Raw genomic sequence first — 19,334 nt, 5'->3', positions numbered from 1 at the left:
TATATAAATTATTTCCAAATTTATAATATTTTTTTTTATTTTTTAAAATAATTTATTTTATATTTATAATTTTATTTAATTTTAAAAATAATTTTTTAATACTAATATTAGGTAACTATTATAAATGTGTCATGTGTACAAGGTGTACACATAAGCAGCCTATAGTGACAGTTAACCGAATGACACCTTAAATTTGCTACTAGCTCAGTAATTTGGAGGGTTTTACCGCCAAAATTTGAACTTGGAGGGTGAAATACAAGTGAAAAGGTTTTGCCGCAAAAAACTCTACTAAAAATGATACTGTGGTAGTTTTAATAATTAACTTTCTCTCCATCTTTCTACCTTTATTACTATTACAAACAACATAAATCAGATTTACTATTCTCTCTGTCCATTGTAGATTCTACATTCATCTTCCTCTCAATCCATCTACTAAACAATTAACATAGGGAGAAAAATTATTTTTTATTTAGTAGATCTAAGAAAATCTCTAATGAAATGTCAAATTGATGATACATTGTTAAAAAAAATATACCACAAGTATTGAAATCCTCTTATTCAAAGTGCAATGAGAAAATTTCCAACAATATCTAATGCATATATTCGTATTGAAACTATTAACACAAGTATGTTCAGTTATACAAATGTTTGAGAAGATTATAGGAGTGGTGATCTTGAAGGCGAATACAAAAATGGTTTGGGTGGAATTTCCAATGAATCCACACTCCCTTCCAACATTTCAATAACTCGACTCATAATTGGTCGATTTGAAGGATTGGTCTGAATACACCACAAGCTTACTATTATCATCTTCTTCATTAACAATTCTCTTTAATTCAAGATTCTCATCTAATTCAAGGTGTTTGGAAAATATATCTCACTTGTATTATTAACTTGAACATTAATATTCGATCTTCCTCCTATCATTTCCAAGATCATCATTCCATAACTGTAGACATCAGATTTATGTGACACATTTCCAAAATTTCTATTAAAAACTTCAGGCGCAATGTATCCAACCGTCCCTCTTGGACCTAACATTGAAACACGACTTTCGTCTGTTTTACAGATTTTGGCCAAGCCAAAATCCGAAATTTTGGGAACAAAACCAACATCAAGCTTTGGTTTGTTTTTTTGAGTTTGGTTGGCTTGTCTGTGCCATATTTTTAGCTAGTTTGTGCCATTTTTTTTTTTTTGAAAGGAATTTTATTAAGAAATAGCCTCAGCCATTACAATGTTCTTCAGAAAAGAAGGAGCATTCAGCTCATCAAACAAACAACCTGACAAAGAACAAGACTCCCGAGCAAGACAATGGGCAGCCTTATTAGCAGATCGATAAACAAAAGAAATTAAAACATTCTTTAGAGTAGTTAAAATCAAGCGACAATCCTCCACCAACAACCCAAAGTAAGAAGTCATGTGAATTGAACTGTTGAGAGCTTGAACTACAATCAACGAATCAGTCTCAACGATCACATCCTCCCACCCTTTCTTCTTGATCCAACTTAAAGCTTCCTTCATGCCCATGATTTCAGCAATTTCGGGAAGCACCACACCGAACTTAGACTCCGCAAAAGCTTCCAAGAGTTGACCCGTATGGTTACGCGCCAAGCACCCAAAACCAAACAATTGTTGGGGTTCAAAAATAGCTCCGTCAACATTTATTTTGATCTTACCACTCATTGGTTTGGTCCAATTGTTGCTGCCAGAATGAACACCAGTAGCATAAGAGGCTGCTGTGTTCGAGTTCGCAACTCGCCATTGATCAAAAACCTTTCTAGCCGACTGAACTACTCTCGAAGCATTGCTGGTTTTTTTCTGCCAGAAAACTTCGTTACGTGCCATTTTGTTTTGGCTATTTTATACTATATTATTGGCTCGATGGTTCATTGATACAACTTCTAAAAGTGCTATTACAGATTTTTACAAATAAATTTGGATTTTGTTTTTTGATTTTATATTAATAAATTTAGAAGAATTTTCTTTCTATTATTTTATTTCATTGTTTTCTTATCTTTTACTTGTAAGCTAATTTAGTTTTGTTACTTTTTTTGGCAAAATAGTTAATTTTAGTTGGTATTTTATAATTTATTGAATTTGATTAATCTTTTAAATTTTATATATAGTGCAAGTTATATTGACTAGTATATTCCTGCCTTAAAGACTTAGCTCTAATAGTTGGTAATAACAAATTAGTTTCGATACAATGGTGACAACATTAATAAAAAAACCTTCAAAGATAAGTTTTTCTTGTTAAAATAATAATTGTGTTTTATCTTAATTTAAAAATTCAATACATTATCCTTGTATAGTGATAATTCACTTTTCTCTATTTATTTATTTTGTATGTAATTTTGGTCAAATTGGTTATTTAGATCGGATGTCTCTTGAAGGTGGTCTCAAGTTATTTTGTCTAAATTTCTGAGATAACTTAGTCTTATATAAGTCATTTTATTTGTAGCGATTCAAATTCTGAGTTTGTATATCTTTGGCTAGATAATTAGCTTATGACGAGAAATTCCTATGCATCAACGATTGTCATAGTATGATTCATATCACTTTAAAAAAAAAAAAAAAAAAAAAAAAAAAAAAAAAGGTATAACATATTTAAAGTAAGAAAACTTAATAAACAAAATATGCATTTTTTTTTTTGATAGGAAAACAAAATATGCATTTAAAATAAAAAAAAAAAACTTAACATATATATAGAATATGTCACTTGTATTATCATAAAAAATATCAAAATCCCTTTCATATTTTTCTAATAAAACTTTAGAAACAAATGAAAGTACATTGATCGTCAGAATTGTCACCGGCGATTGGAAAGTCAACAGTCAGTGCAAGAAAATTCATCAGAGTTATTATCAGTGTCGAAAAGTCGTTGGAGTTACTGCCAATATCGAAAAAGTCACCGAAATTGACATTATCACTAGAAAAATCACTAAAACACTCATTAGAGTTATCACTGTCATCAAAAAATTAGTCCTTCTTATTAAGAAAGGCCTCAACGTTTTCATTAGTTTGGTGCCTCTTCCATAGTGTGTGGGTTAAGAGTAGTACACTCACAATAATTACTATTCCACCTGTTGTTATATTATTTGTTATAATAGAATATAGATTAAAATATTTAAATGTAACATATTATATATTAATATGAGATTAATATATATTATGTGTTGGAGGTTGTATTATATCATATATAGTATAATAATACACATAAAAGTTGTAACATATAAGGAGTTATAAATCTGAAAATAGATTGTAACTTAAGGATTACATGTAATTGAGTGAATTATTACATATGAAAGTTATAGAATCAATGGGATAAGTTTCTAGCTGTTAGAAACTGTTACAATACTCAATTATATCGTTTAAATGAGTATTGGGACGTTGGAGAAAGATTTAATTCGGAGAGGAGTTACAAAAACCAAATTTTAATTATTTTTTTTGGAAACAGTTATTTTTATGTTGTTTTATGGTTGTTTTATGAACACCTGGAATCAATTTTTGAAAACGTTCATAAACGTACATAAATTGATTGAGCATGTTTCCAGTTCTCTTGTCCAACGTTTTTCTCCCATTAAACACCAATTAAAGTGTTGGTAACAGCCATGTGGTGAAGAGACTTTGATTTTCATATGTGATCCTCAAAACACTATACATAGAGGTCTTGAATTCACTTTGAGAGTGAACAAGTTTCTATCAAAAGAGCACATTGCTAGAAACACTTTAGGCTTGATAAATCCAGAAAGTTATTTCCATTTTTTTCTTTTCCCTAAGTGCTTGTGGTAGGGGGAAATAAGCTTTTGGACAGAGGTGTAAAACCTTGTTCAAGTTTGGTGATTCCCGTATTATACACTTGTGGTGTATGTGGTGTTGAGATTGCTCTCGCATTTCTTATATATATATGCTATTTATTTATATATTGTGTTTATGTGTAGCTTATTGCTTTGAGTTGTAATTCTTCTCCTCATCTCTATATTATTTATTTTATGTGTATATTTTGTTTAGTGTTGTAATATTATTTAATCTATATTTTTGTCATTTGTATTATTTGTCATTGAGTTGTAATCTTGTTGGTTTGATATATTTATATTAGAGCACAACAATTTTCCAACACTTGCATCATGCAATCAATGAAAGGAAAGGTATAGAACGTTTGCTCTATTAAAAAGAGAAATGCTAAAAGGCACCAGTGATGCCTAGCACCCTCCTATGTGTTAATATCGCTAGTGGTCCAATTAAGTATTGGGTCCCATATAATTTAATATAACAGTTTTTAAGAAGTATCGCTAGTCAATCGCAACGCGACATGTCGAAAAAGTGTTAGGCACCACTGGTGTCTAATAGCAATGCTCTATTAAAAAAGATGAAAGGTAAGGAAAAGGAAATGGACAAACTCACATGCATGTTGAATCAATGAATGGTCCACACTTACATATCATTTAATAAAGAAGATATATATTTTAGAGTAATTTGCAGCATAAATATTTAATTTTAATTCTTTGTACAGATAAATACTCTAAATTTAATTTTCGGTGGTAATAATACTCAAGTTATATTTTCAGAACTTCTATAGGCACTTAGCCGTTAAGTGTCAAGTCAATGGTCACATTACAGTCCCTGGTCAGGTTATTAAATTTTTATTTTTATTTAAAAATTAATTTAAATATACCAATAAAAAAAGATGAAATTGCATTGTATACCCACTTTACTTTACTTGTTTTAATTTTATCTTTTATTTTCACATTCCTTAAAATATATTCATTTTTATAGATGATGTCTCTATTAAACCCTTTAGGTTAATGTAAATTATATGCTAGATTTAAGTAGAAAATGAGAGTACATTGGGCAAATCACTTATAAAAGTGAGTATATTTTAATAAAATATAATATGAGAGTATTTTTAGTTAATGGATACAAAAAAATAAAAAAAGATACTCTTCAACTTATCCCATAAAAAAAATGACACGTGGATAATAATTTATACTTAATGACTAGATACTTATCGAAATTCTAAAATATAACTTAGAAATTTTTACACCAAAAATACAAAATGGAATTTTTATTACATAAATACTTACACACGGTTACCTCAACATTTTTACCTTTTCTCTTTATTTTATTACATATATACCACATGCACACTCCCCCCATCCATATGACACGTGCATCTCCCCAATCCCTCTTCAATCAACCATCAATCACTTCCCTCTCTTTTTTTCATTTTTTCCTTTGATTTTTCATTTCTTTTCAGTTTTTTTTTTCAAATATCTTGTAACTTCCATTGATGACTTATATCAATCATACCTTCCATCATTTCCCTCTCTTTTTCTCTTTTTTTTTTTATTATTATTTTCAATTTCTTTTCAGTTTTTTTTTTAAAAAAAATAAAACCTCCATAGCTGAACTCTTCTCCTTCCCCTGTGCCAAAGAAAAGTTCTAAAATGGGATTGAAATTTGTAGCTAATAGGAATAAGGGCAAATGTCCTGTTGTTCAAGACGATGATGACTCTGATTTTGCTCCTCAATTGTTGAAACGTGAGCGAGCTCCTCCTAAAAAGAAATCAAAGGTTACTGCCCATGAAAAAATTTCTCATGCTCCTGCTCAAAAAAATGATTAGGATGGTGCTCCTCTTCAATCGCAGGTTTGTTTTCGGAATCTTTTTGGTTTTCCCCCATTTTTGAAATTTTTTCATATTCAACTTTTGTGGGTTTTGTGTTTATTGATTTCTCATTTTGGAATAGTTTTTTCATAGTTTTTTAATAGTGTAAACACCTTCTGTATGTATTTTTTTTAATATGTTTTTTATCTAGTTGTTTCCTGTCTATTTTTATATCATCAATGGGTAACAATGAGATTTATCATGGATGTTGATGTTCAAAGAGTTTTTCCTGTATTTTAGTAAGTTTGCACATGTTACTCATCACTCAACCATGGCCATGGCCTCAACCAAGCCTTTAAGTTGTGTATATATATAGTAAGTTTGCATATGCTACTCACTACTCAACCATGGCCATGGCCTCAACCAAAATACTCAACCATGGCTTGAGATCCTTATGTGATAATTCAATGACTCATGATTCAGAATGTAATAACTCCAATGATGAAAGTTATGAGAGTTGTTGGTACAATGAAGAAGGGTCATTATTTTAATACAAGGAAGATAATGAGCCTACAATTGAAGATCAAGATCCTTGTGAAGAGGAAATCATTGAATATGAAATCACAAGTAAGGGTATGGATAGCCAAGTGGAGAGTGAGCAACAAGAAGAAGAATTGTTAGATGAAAGTGTAGAAACTGTGACATTGGAGGATGAAGAAGAACATGGCATCATTGATTCGACTTCATCAATGATATTGACTGATAAACCACCAATGAATCCATATATTTCATCTACATCATATTATATCCTCTACAAGCTACGAAAGGCTTCTCCCCAAGCACATCATCCAAAGTCTTATGTTGTTGGTGCTGATTTTAGTTCAAACTCATCACTTGCCAAGATTGAAGGCAAGTACAACAACAATTTTCAAGTTGTCTTGCATGACACTTATTACGGGCGTCAACCGCTTGTTGATGTGGCGTTCAGGTAAGTCCTTCTCACCTTGAATATTATATCACATTGGGGACAATGTGAATCTTTAGTTTGGGGGGAGGGATTTAAAATTTTTTATTTTCTGCACTTTTAATTTTCTGCTTTAATTTTCTGTTTTAGTTAGGAATGGGCAATAAGCTAAAGGATAATTGTGTGCTGTTGTTTAATGTAATGTGCTCTGAAATTGCAAAATAACTGTGTGCTTAATTCTGTTAACTCTTTGGATTAGTTTGGATGCTTGTATAACATGTGTAAGAATGCAATTTGATGATCTGTGAAATATGTTATAATTGTTTTACTATGGTTTGTGGTAAGATTGACTGGATAGCTTAGAACTTGCATGTCTTATTCTTCTGAGGCAAAATCCTTGACAACATTCAATAGGAATATGATTTAGGCATTTGTTGGATAGTTTGAGCCTTTCAAGCCTACCATGAAATGATTATCCTTAGTTAACCCTCTTGAGCCTAAACTTGTTTTGTTCTTCACCATGTTTAACCGAAATATGTATCCACACTGTTAATTTTTTCCTCACTATTTTATCAATGATATCATAAGCTATATAATTAGTTTGGGGGAGCAAAATGCATGGTGTAAGAGAAGATCGGGAAAAAAAAAACTTGCAAGATTGAGAAAAATAGATATTTGGTAAGATCAATATCACTGAAAAAAAAATAATGAAAGAAAAAAAGAAAAAAAAAACATGATTCAAGAAAAAAAATAATAAAATTCAGTGATGTTGGGAAAAGAAAGAAAACAAATTTTTCTCAATCATGGTTAGTTGTGGGAACACTTTGGGAAATTTGAAATTACAAGAAGCTTGTGGGTTATCTTTGTGCTTATGATATCTTTAGCCAAAAATTGTTTTTCATTTTCTAAATATCTGGGCCATACTTTCTAAATCTCAAAAAGCCCTATTGATTCCGAAAGGATGTTGTCAACATTAGTGGAGAGAGGTAAGCATGTGAGCATATGAGTTATCGGGTAGTAGAATGGTTGGAAAGAGTAAAACCATTATAATATTGTTTCGATTGTGAAGTCATCTTGTGTTTGTACAGTATGTGACAAATTGAACATCTAAATTAATTGTTAGAGTTGGTGGAATTGAAATTCTAGTTTGAGCAAAGGAAGAAAACAGAACAAGAGGCAGTAGTATTGTGATTATCTCATAGCGTAGTTAGTAGATTAGTAGTTAGTAGTATTTATCTTACTCGAGGGCGAGTAAGAATCTAGTTTGGGGGAATTTGTTAGGCTAAAATTAGTCTAAGTTTCGGGTCATATTTTCGGTTAGTTTTCACTCTTTGTTTCTAGTTTTAAGGCTATATTACGCTTGATTCTTTTGTTTCAGGTCCTCGGGTGTTTAAAGAAAGTATGTACAAGAATTGAGGACGCGTGGTGAAAGAATCGAGAAGAAAAACCAAAAATCGTGTCGCTGCCTAATCCAGTCGCGATGGGCAATATCCAGTCGCGACGGAAACTGGCAGAGAAAATTTTGAGAAAACGATGTTTAATCCCGTCGCGACGGGGGCATTGCCAGTCGCGACGGGACCCCAGTGACGGAATTTTTTGGGCAGTTTCGTAATTTCACAAATTTTAAAGATGAGACTTGGTTTAAATAAAGAGAGCTCGTGAAAATTAGGGATTATTCAGATTTGGAGCCCTAGAAACAAAGGAGGAGGCTAGAAGAGCGACTTGTGGCGACCCAGATCAATTGCTTCAACTAGTTCTTTCTCTTCTCTTTAATTTTTCTATGCTATTTTCTGTTTCAATGTTAATTATAGATTTGATTATGGATGTTTTGAACTAAACTCCTATTTAGGGAGGATGATGAATGTTGTTTTAAGTTTTGCCTAGTTAATGAATAATTGTCATTCCTTCAGTCTTGATTTGTTAAATTATCTATATTTGTGCTTAATTCCATGTGTAAGCTTGATCACCTTCTACATGTTCTATGATCTCAATTCAAAATCTAAAAAGTGAGAATTGAGAATGCTAAAATTGGATAATCTAGGTTTTGATGTGAAACGAAAGTATTTGCATAGCCTATGTGACATTTAGATTATTGCTTAATGTTGATTTCATGTTAGTTTAATTAAGAGATTAATTAAAGAACATGTGATTTAGAACCTAAAAGATCTGAAAAGAGTTAGGTTAATTTATAATCAGTCATTCATTTCAAGAAAATGATAGCAATTAGGCATTAACAATTGTGGTAAACTAACAACAGGATTCTCCTCCCTAATCTCTCATCTTGATTAATATTCACTTGTTTCTTTAAGTTTCTTGAATTTCTTTCTTCCTTTTTCAATCATAAATACTTTTGATTTGCCAAATAGAATTATAAGTATAGTTTAGTAGTAATTAATCTAATTCCCAGTGGTTCGACCTCACTTGCGTGAGTATACTACTTGATTGCGTGCACTTGCGTAGTAATTAATAATTTTCGCAACAGTATATATATAAAATGGTTTTTGGTTTGGTATAATGAAATGTTAATGATAATGTAAGAATAAGAATAGTAATAGTAATAGTATATATATAAAAACATATGTTACTTAGTAGTATCGAGTGATATAAAAGAATATGAATGAGTTATTTTATTTAGGCTACCCAGTAATTTTTCTCCATGAATTTTGATATGTAGTAAATCATGCCCCTTGAACTTCTTTGGTCGTTAAAAATTTCTCCCGAACTATTGAGATTGTTAAATTTAAGGATTTTTATCTAATTTCATTCAATTTTACTGTTTCAATGATTGTTTATGTACTAAAACATGCTTCCTAGACTTTGATATCTACCAAATTATGTCCCTCAAACTTTGATATGTATTAAAGCATGCCCCTTGAACTTTCATCCATGTTAGAATTTTTTTACTAAAATTAGACAAAAGTCCTTAAATTTAACTATCTCAATAGTTCGGGAGAATTATTAACGGCCAAAAAAGTTCAAGAGGCACGATTTAGTACATGTCAAAGTTGGGGAAAAATTACTAATTAGCCACTACAAAAAGTACTAGGGGTCAATATATTGCTATTATCATCAAATTAGAACTAACTAAAATTCTCTTTCAATTTCAAGAATCCAATTGGGAAAACTTTACATACTTCCAAAATTAAACATTGTGTTGTTACTACAAACTTGCTTTAGTATCATAAGTATTTACAACTTGTTTCATAAACACAAATAAAAGAAAACTCATTACTTCTTTTTCAACTTTGCCACTACAAAAATGAGGTATAGGAATGAGAAAGTGGTGATGTAGAAGAAGAGGATTGATCAGCTGGTGTAAATTTTGAAGGTGAAGACAAGAAAGGCTTAGGTGGTAATTCCAAAAAATCAACACTCCCTTCCAACATTTCTATCACTTTACTCATTGTTGGCCTACATGAAGGGTCAGTTTGTATGCACCACAAACTCACTATGATCATTTTTCTCACTTTAACTCTATCTTCTTCATTGCTTATTCTCTTCAAACTAAACTCTTCATCTAACTCAAGTCTATTATAAACCCAATGAGGAAAATATATTTCACTACTATTTTCAACTCTAACATTAACATTCTTTCTCCCTCCCACAATTTCAAGAACCATCATTCCATAACTATAAACATCAGACTTATATGACACCCCACCAAACACTCTACTAAACACTTCAGGAGCAATATAGCCAATAGTCCCTCTTAAACCCAACACAGAGATTAGACTTTCTTTTCTGTTACAAATCTTGGCTAGCCCGAAATCAGAGACTTTGGGCACAAAATCTGCGTCGAGAAGAATATTGTGAGGCTTAATATCGAAATGCAAAATCCTTGTGTTGCAACCGCGGTGTAAGTACTCTAATCCTCTAGCAATCCCAAGTGAGATTTGATAATTTGTATCCCAATCCAATTTATTATTATCTTCAAAGACAAACCTCTCAAGAGATCCATTGGCCATGAATTCATAGATGAGAGCTTTCTTAGTACCCTCAAAACAAAAACCCAACAAAGAGACAATGTTGACATGTGAAGTTCTACTTATGGTTGCAACTTCATTGATGAATTCTTCTCCATTTGTTTTTAATTCATGTAAAAGTTTCACAGCAACAAGTGAACCATCTTGTAAGATCTTTCCTTTGTAGACACTACCAAAGCCTCCTTGGCCTAATTTTTCTTTGAAGGAATTGGTCATTTTCTTAACCTCAGAATAACTGTATCTTCTAACTTGAAGTGGTCCACAGCTCCTTAGAAAATCCTCAATACTTCTCTGAGCAGGATTTTTCTCCTTTCTCAAACATGAAAGCTTTCTCCAGCATAAGACCAAGAAAATCATGAGTACCCCAATTACAGATGCTGTTGTAGCTGTTAATTATAGGAAACAAATGACACTCATTTCAATAAGTGACGGACCCAGAATTTTTGATTTGTAGGGGCTTAATTGTTATAAAATATTTATTATTTACTTTACATTAAAATTATAACTATTTTGTAGGGGCTTTTTACTATTTTGTTGTATAATTATTTAACTAAATAGAAGATATTTAATTTTTTTTCACACTAATTTTTTTTTAGTGGGGGCTATAGCCCCCACAATCTTATTAGTGTGTCCGTCCCTGATTTCAATATTTGAGGTTAGACTATTTTAAGTGCCAAAAAGGGTAATTTTAAAACCTTCCTTTCAATCTCCATACAATCAATTTACATTTTAATAATTTTAAACTAACTTTTTAAACAATGTAATTTAATTAAGAGTAATTTACGGTATAAATATTTAAGTTTAACTCTCAATTATAAATAAATACTTAAGTTTAATTTTTTACGGTAATAATACATAAGTAATAATTTTGAAACTTCTGTAGATACCTGGCTGCTGTTAAGTGTTAAATAAATTGTCATGTAGTTATTCTTGATTAGTCCAAATTATTAAATTTTTATTTTTTTAAAAAATTATTATTTAGTTTAAATATATCAATAAAAAAAGACACGTGGATAAAAATTAAACTTAAATACTTATTTATAACTGGAAGTTAAACTTAAATATTTATACGGTAAATTATTCTTTAATTAATATTTATCTAACTAAATATTCTCATGCATAATCAAACACAAACATAAACTTTCATACGATCATATTCTCCACTTTAATATTTCAATATCAGATTATTTTGAACGCCTCATACTAAACACTCCCTAATTATTATGAGTAGTAATATTTTTTAGATAGATTTTAATCACATACATAATATTTATTCAATTAAGAAAATTCTATCATGGGTTTATGAGTAGTAATTTAGTTATAACTACCTAATAATAATGTGTTCTCATTTGGTTGTTAGAAGATAAAAAGTTAAGTAGGCCCAAATTACAGAAAGAGGAGATTAAGGAATAACTTTACCTAAAGCTGCTTTAAGCACAATCTTTCTTTCTTTAACTGCAAAAAAGAAAGAAAGAATGTAAGCACTTTACTTTGAGATAACAGCTCTTTAAGAAAGCATACCAATCATTGATCATAACATAAAAAAACATCTTAACACAAAAGACCAGAAAATAACATAATGGCACCAGCAATGTCATTACCTTTTCTCAAGTTCCTTGATTTCTTCAATAAAGGATTACCTAAAGTAATTAACTTCACTTTGGGTGGAAAAATAGGAATCACCCCAGAAAGATTGTTATTAGAAACATCAAGAATTTCAAGTTGAGTCAAAAGGGTCAAGCTAAATGGTATGGAACCAGTGAGATTATTATCATTCAAAAACAAACTTCTCAAAGTTGTGAGATTACCAAAAGCAGGGGATATCAAACCAGACAATTGCCACCTTTGAAAATCAACACTTACAACATTATTACTATTATTATTATTATTATTCCCAACTGAATAATCACAATCAACATACTTCCAATTCTCACAAGCATCATTTCCTTTCCATGAGTTTGCTAATTCCAAAGGGTACCCCAAATCTTTAGCAACTTCAAGCAAAGTCATGACTTGATCATCACAAGGTCCCCAAGTGTCTTTACAAAAGCTATTAGTGCCGGTGAGATCAACATTGGTTAATGTCGATGGAAATGAAGGGAGAGGACCCTGCAACATGTTGTTAGATAGTGTGACATTTCGCAAGCTCGAAATAGACATCAGAGTGCTTGGAACTACACCTGCAAATAGGGACGGCAAAATGGATCAGACATGATAATACAACTCAAAAATGACGACACTCTTATTTAGTTAAATAAGACATTAACATATTTAGTTGGTTATGTAAATAAGTTAAACAGGCCTAGTCAGGTCAACCCGTTTATAAATAAGTGTTTAGTTTTGAACAGGACAATAAATGAGTCGAGTTTGAGTTTCATATTTGCTTGTAATTACTTAAGTTTTTACTCAATACAAACAGGACTCGTGAACACGAATTGCCACCCTTACCTGTGAAGACATTATCACGAAGTTGAAGATCAAAAAGGGTGTCCAATTTCGAAAGGTCCGAGATCGGACCTGTCATTTGATTCTCTTGTAGCCAAACTTGGTACAACTTTGTCATTTTCGATAACACATCAATGGTACCAGACAAACCTCTCTGCTGACCATTGAGCCAGAGGATTCGAATCTTTGTTACAGCAAAACTTTGTGGTAAAGATCCTGTCAAACGATTTTTCGAAAGCTTTAAGATTTCCAAATTGGGAAATGAATCAAAAACATCTGGTATTGAACCAAACATGTTACAGCTAGAGATTGATAGAGTAACCAAGTTGGATGAATCAACAAGTTCAGTTGGAAATTGCCAAGGATTGAGATTTGAATTCTGGCTCATACTTAAAGTTAACAAACTTTTAAGTCCTTGGAAACATCCAGAAGGTACTGAAGTGAAATTGTTACTATCAAGATAGATTTGTTTGAGTAAAGAGAGATTAGATAACAAAGGCAAAGACCCATTTAAGGAATTGCCTTGTAAATTAAGAAAAGTGAGTTTTTTGAGAGAATTAAGATTTGAAGGGAGAGTTCCCATTAGAGAGTGATTAGCTAAGTTAATGGTGGTGACTTTTCCAGAGGAACTGCACTCGATTCCTTTCCAATTATCACAGTAGTTGACCGAGTTTGACCAGCTTAATGGGGTGGGTGAGATTGAGGCCAGAAGGTCTGCCATGGCGGCTGATTCATCGTCGGCAATGGTGGTGGTGGTGAAGATGAAACAGAGGAAGAAGAAAAGGGTAAGAGGAGTTTGATGAGTAAGTTGAGAAAGTTCCATTCTTTATGGATTTGAAGTAAAGAAAAAGAGTTTTATGGATTTGAGTATGTTTTGTTGGTCAGGTGGCGTAGGTTGATGGGATTCGACTTTGGGTTGTTTTGTATTATGAGATTGAGACTTTTTAAATGGAAAATTTCACCTGAACTATTATGACTTCTTCTTCTTCTTCTCCTTCTTCCTTATATTATTATTTTTGAATTTTTGGACTAAATAAATTATAATTAAAAAAAAAAAAAAAAAAAAGCAAAATAAGGTGATAATATATTTATGGAGGACTTTTTTGATCATGTATTATTGTGGCCTCTGAATTTTTTTATAAAAAAGGTTCTTGAACTATTCAGTATTATAAATAGGTTTTCTGTCAAGTTTTGTCACACTTAGCAAACAAAATAATGCAGATACTTAACTAGTGTCTTATGTATTATTGTGACCTCTGAATTTTTTTATAAAAAATGTTTTGAAGTATTCAGTATTATAAATAGGTTTTATGTTAAGTTTTGTCACACTTAGCAAACAAAATAATACATGGATACTTAACTAGTGCCTTATGTATTATTGTAGCCTCTGAATTTTTTTATAAAAAAAGTTCTTGAAGTATTCAGTATTATAAATAGATTTTCTTTCAAGTTTTGTCACACCTAACAAATAAAATAATACATGAATATTTAATTAGTTGACACATCAGTATCATATCAATGTCTTAAAAAAATAATTTATTTTTTAAATATAATTTTACGTAATTTTCTTAATCATTAGTTGATTTTAATTTAATGATTTTTTAAAAATATATAAATTTTTTTAATTTTAAATTATATACGCAGTACTGATGTAGTAAGTTGATAAGCAACCATATCATAATTTTATTTGTCGCGATGATAAAATTTAAGAAAATAATTAATTTATAATAATGTGAATAATTCAAAAACTATTTGTGACGAACTGAAAAATTCAAATGACACGGTTGAAATGACATAATAATGCCCATATTATAAGTGGAGGGCAAAAATCTAGCTTATATTAATTTATATTTATTAAGGATGACAATTCACAAAGCGATTTTAGTGCTCATATGATAAAGTTCTACATTATTAGAACTTATTAGTGGAAATGACTTGACTAGAGTCTAGTGGAAATGACTTGACTAGAGTCTAAGATCATAATAAATTAATTGGGATATATACTATAAATAAATTCTTAACTAAATATATGTATCTCTAAGAGCATATTTAATGGTGTATTATTTTATTAGAAAGATATAGAAGTTTCATACCATTTTACTTTAATAATACACTAAATTATAAATTAAATTGGTAGGTACTAAATTTTACATATTAGATTTTAGGTCTACGTACTAAATTGGTATTAAAACTTTTTTTTATTTTTGTATTCTAATCTTTATTTTAATCTATTTTAAAAATTAATCTTATATTTTAGTCAATAAATTAAAATTTATCACAAATATAATAATTCATTTAAAATACTAATATAGTAAAAAAATACAAAATCGACATAACAAAAATACTAATATTAAATAAAATAAAAACAACATAAAACTAAGTTATGAAACTAAAAAGATAAACATAAATAAAAATAAACATTAAGTAACATAATAATTTAATAAATATTATGTGTAATTTTATTTAGGAGAATTACTTCATATACTGTTTTTTTAACCTTTTTTTTTTTCAAATTTACGCTTTGGGCTTCTAAAGTGGTTGCAACACTAATTGCAATAAGGGTTTCTATACGATTTTTTGTTGCAATTTAGGTTGCAGCGCTAGTTGCAATAAGGATTTCTATGTAAAATTCCGTAAAAATACAAAAGAAAATTGTTTTGAAGTGTAAAAATAAAAAAATCTATTTTATTTAAGTTTTCTTTTTTTAAAAAAAATATGATATTTTAATTGATTTAATAAATATTTTATTTTATTAAGTTATTTTAAGATTTTAAATTCTTACTAGTAGTTGTGTTATAATTATATCATAAATTAGTTCTTTTGGGTTACTAATATAAATAATATAAAATACGAAATATTTTAAGTAAAATATATTTATTTAGTCAAATATTTAATGTGAATCATTAGAGTTATTGAACCAAAAGTATAAGATTCTATATTGGAGATGGTCCGAATAAAACTTAAATATATGTAAAGAGAAATTCTATTTGCACCCCACAAATACAAAAATAATAAGTTTATCCCAATATTTAAAAATAAAAAAAAATATAAAAAAAAAAAGTTAAGTTTAAAATAATTTTTAATATTTTTTTTAAAAAAAAAAATCTCATATTATTTTCTGTTAATTTCAATACTTATATTTAATTTTATTTTCATATATTTTTTTAAATCGTGTATATTTTTTTTTTAATAAAAATTTCACATAATTTTTATTTAATTTTTCTAATATAAAATTTTTGAAATCTAATTTATTTATGTTTGATAGGTACAATTTTTAAGAATATCACTTGGAAAAAAAAATTAAAGAAAAACTAATATAATTTAAGATATATATTTTGGTTTTTTTTCATGTTTACACTTTAAAAGCTGTATTTTTTATATATATATTTTTACGGAAATCTACATTGAAACCTACATAGAAACTAACATAACAACTTAAATTGTAATTAAAATCCACATAGTAATTCACATAGAAATATTTTAAAAAAAAATTAAAAAATAGTATATGTATTATATAGTAATTCTCCTATGTATTTTAATATATATATAATAAAAAATATTAAAATAGAATATATTTATAAATTTTTGATGTGCAAAATATTAGGGGTGTGCAGAAAGTCATCCGATCCAATCCCAACCGATCCAATAGAATCGGATATCCAATCATAATTGGATCGGAACGGATGCAAATTTTAAAAATCCAATTGGATCGGATCGAATGTTGGATGAGACATCCGATCCAATGGATAACCGAACCAAGTCAATCCAATATCATCCAATGTCCATCCAATCATATTTAATATTTATAATTTTATATATTTAATTATTTTGTTTTAAAAAATATATTAATTATTAATATGTTTTACTGTGCACCTGCACACATTGATTTAATATTTTATATAATATTTGTATTTGGTGTATTGGATTTGTTTATTAAGACTTTTGCTTATTAAGTTAGATTTGTGTTATAGTTTTATTATGGGATCATGAAAATTAAGTTGCATTTGGATTAAACTATTGTTTATTATTGGATTATTAGGTTTTAAATTATATTTTTCATATATTTTTTTTTAATGAAATCAGCCTAAATAGTGGCTAAAATGGATTGGATTCATCAATTGGATTCGGATTCATTGGATGGATCCAATCTAATCCAATAAAAAAACCAGTTAAAGCATTCAATGAATGGAACCGATCCAATCCAATACATCTATTGGATCGGATCGGATCAGATGACTAAATTCAATTGGATTGGATCGAATGGCAAAATTCAATATCCAATAAATAATTGAATTGGATCGGATCGGTCCAAATTCATTGGATGTGATGAACACCCCTAGTGCAAATAAAACTCTCTTTTGTAAAATGCAATACTACTGGATCATAATGACCAAATTGTCCACATCTAAGTTCCACCCCCACAATACGTTTTATAAAGATTTTAAAAGTGACGAAAATATGTGCATTGATTATTTCTTTGTATAATTTTATATTTCTATATGAAAACATGTGGTGGATTATTTAATGATTAAATATAGACTTTTAAGAAATTAATATAGAGAAAGAGGTAAATAAAAGTAAAGTTGATTGTTATTCAAAAAAAAAAAAGTAAAGTTGATTGGACAAATTATTTCATGGGTTGCAACATATATTTCCTTAATTTTCTATGTACATTTATTATTAATGTTGTTTTCATGTCCCTTTCTCTTTTCCTTTGGATGACCCAATAAAAAGTCTAGTGAAAAATTGACAAATGAGGAGAGCTACTACTAGCTAAGTGTGTGAAAAATCCACACCAAATAAATAATAATCAAAGGTAGAGTACAATACAAAACAAAAGGATAGCTCATTCATGCTAACCTTCCGAGAATGACTACTATCAGGGTCGGCCCTGAGTAAAATTCGACCCTAGAAAAAAAATTAGACCCTTTTTTAAAAAATAAATAATATTATTTATAAAAAATACATATTTATTAAAAAAAAAAATCATTTGAGCCCCTAATAGGAGTGAGTTCTAGGCGCGGGCCTACCCACCTTAGCTTAAGATCAACCCTGCTAACTACTATAAAAATGGTCTTTTGAGATGTTTTTAGCGAAACTTATAACCGTTGGCATTCTAAGAATCGCTAAATGGATTGAAAAAAAACCCTGTAAGGGACCTTATGGCAACGTTTTCTTTTTAGTGACTGAAAAAAAAAAATACCTATAAAAGTTTTTTTTTAAGTAGTAGTGATTGTCATTTTATATATTGTACACTACAAAAAATATCCCCATGGAAACACTGATTTATGCCCTAGTAACTTCAAATCGATCTGGAGGACTACAAGTTGTTGCTAAGTTGTAGCATCTTGTAGCTTTCTAAACCAATCTAAAGTTACCAAGTGGATTGGAATGTGTGTTTTTATCAGGATATATAAGAGTGTTTTCAATAGTAGCATTCTTTAAAAGTGTTATATATTTCCACATCATTTTTAGCACAATTATTTCTAAAAATATTCTAATAGTATAATACTTTTTAAAAATGATATAATTATGATCTCACACATTATTATATATATTTTTTAATATATTGCACTTTTAATTTTTTATTGTAAAAAAAAACATAACATCAATGTCATTGTGTGACATCAATGTAAATTTTAAGAATAACCTTCTTTTATTATCACTTAAATTTTTCACTTCATTAAGTATTTTCTAAAATATTACCATTAGAGATGCTTTAATATTTTTCTTTACAATATAGTGGATCTTAAGAGAATCGGTGATGTCACGCTCTTTTGGAATATTTATAATAGTATTGATATAATTTAATCTATTTTTTTTATTCATAATATATATCTAATTTGTATTAAATGTTGATTAAATCAGTTATTTTAAGTTGATTATTTTTTTAAATATTAAATTACATAATAATTATTTATAATATTTTTTTACTTCACCAAAATTAATTAAATATTATCTCTTTCCATTTTAAATTCAATAACAAATAAAACAAGAAAATGTATAACTTATATCAAGATTTTAATCTTTGATTACTATATCTATTTTTTAAAAGAATAATTTTATTTTTATCTATTAAAATATTAATTATATATGTATAAATTTTTTAAAATATATATATAAATAGTTTTATAGTGTGTCGATTGATCTAGTTTTGGCTTTGTGAGGAGATTATAACTTAAATTTGCATATTCTCACCTATTTTTTAAAAAAAAAAAAATGAATAATTTATGGTGTTGATAGATAATATAATTCAAACAATTAATTATCTTTATTTTTACACTTAATTTATTATTTTAAACTCTTTGTTAGTAAAAAATTATTATTAAGGAAGTC

At 29.0% G+C, this 19,334-nt stretch overlaps 2 protein-coding genes across 2 annotated transcripts; both read right to left on the bottom strand.

Annotated features, from left to right (window-relative positions):
• Nucleotides 1-1,209: 1,209 nt before the first annotated feature.
• On the bottom strand, nucleotides 1,210-1,845 carry LOC133033381 (uncharacterized). The gene has a single exon (XM_061108098.1). It carries the CDS (start codon nucleotides 1,843-1,845, stop codon nucleotides 1,210-1,212), a length of 636 nt encoding a protein of 211 aa, XP_060964081.1.
• Nucleotides 1,846-9,651: 7,806 nt separating this feature from the next.
• Nucleotides 9,652-13,972, bottom strand: LOC115712166 (receptor protein kinase TMK1). Its single transcript, XM_030640414.2, has 4 exons — nucleotides 13,002-13,972; nucleotides 12,155-12,733; nucleotides 11,973-12,008; nucleotides 9,652-10,939 (listed from the first exon to the last, which is right to left on the bottom strand). The coding sequence occupies exons 1-4, from the start codon at nucleotides 13,819-13,821 to the stop codon at nucleotides 9,822-9,824; spliced, it is 2,553 nt and encodes an 850-aa protein (XP_030496274.2). The 5' UTR covers nucleotides 13,822-13,972; the 3' UTR covers nucleotides 9,652-9,821.
• Between the last annotated feature and the right edge of the window lie 5,362 nt (nucleotides 13,973-19,334).

The sequence above is a fragment of the Cannabis sativa genome, unplaced genomic scaffold, assembly GCF_029168945.1.
Source record: "Cannabis sativa cultivar Pink pepper isolate KNU-18-1 unplaced genomic scaffold, ASM2916894v1 Contig5, whole genome shotgun sequence".
Classification (NCBI taxonomy): Eukaryota; Viridiplantae; Streptophyta; class Magnoliopsida; order Rosales; family Cannabaceae; genus Cannabis; species Cannabis sativa.
Note: the sequence above shows the minus strand (reverse complement) of the source record. Positions and strands in the feature narration are given on the sequence as shown.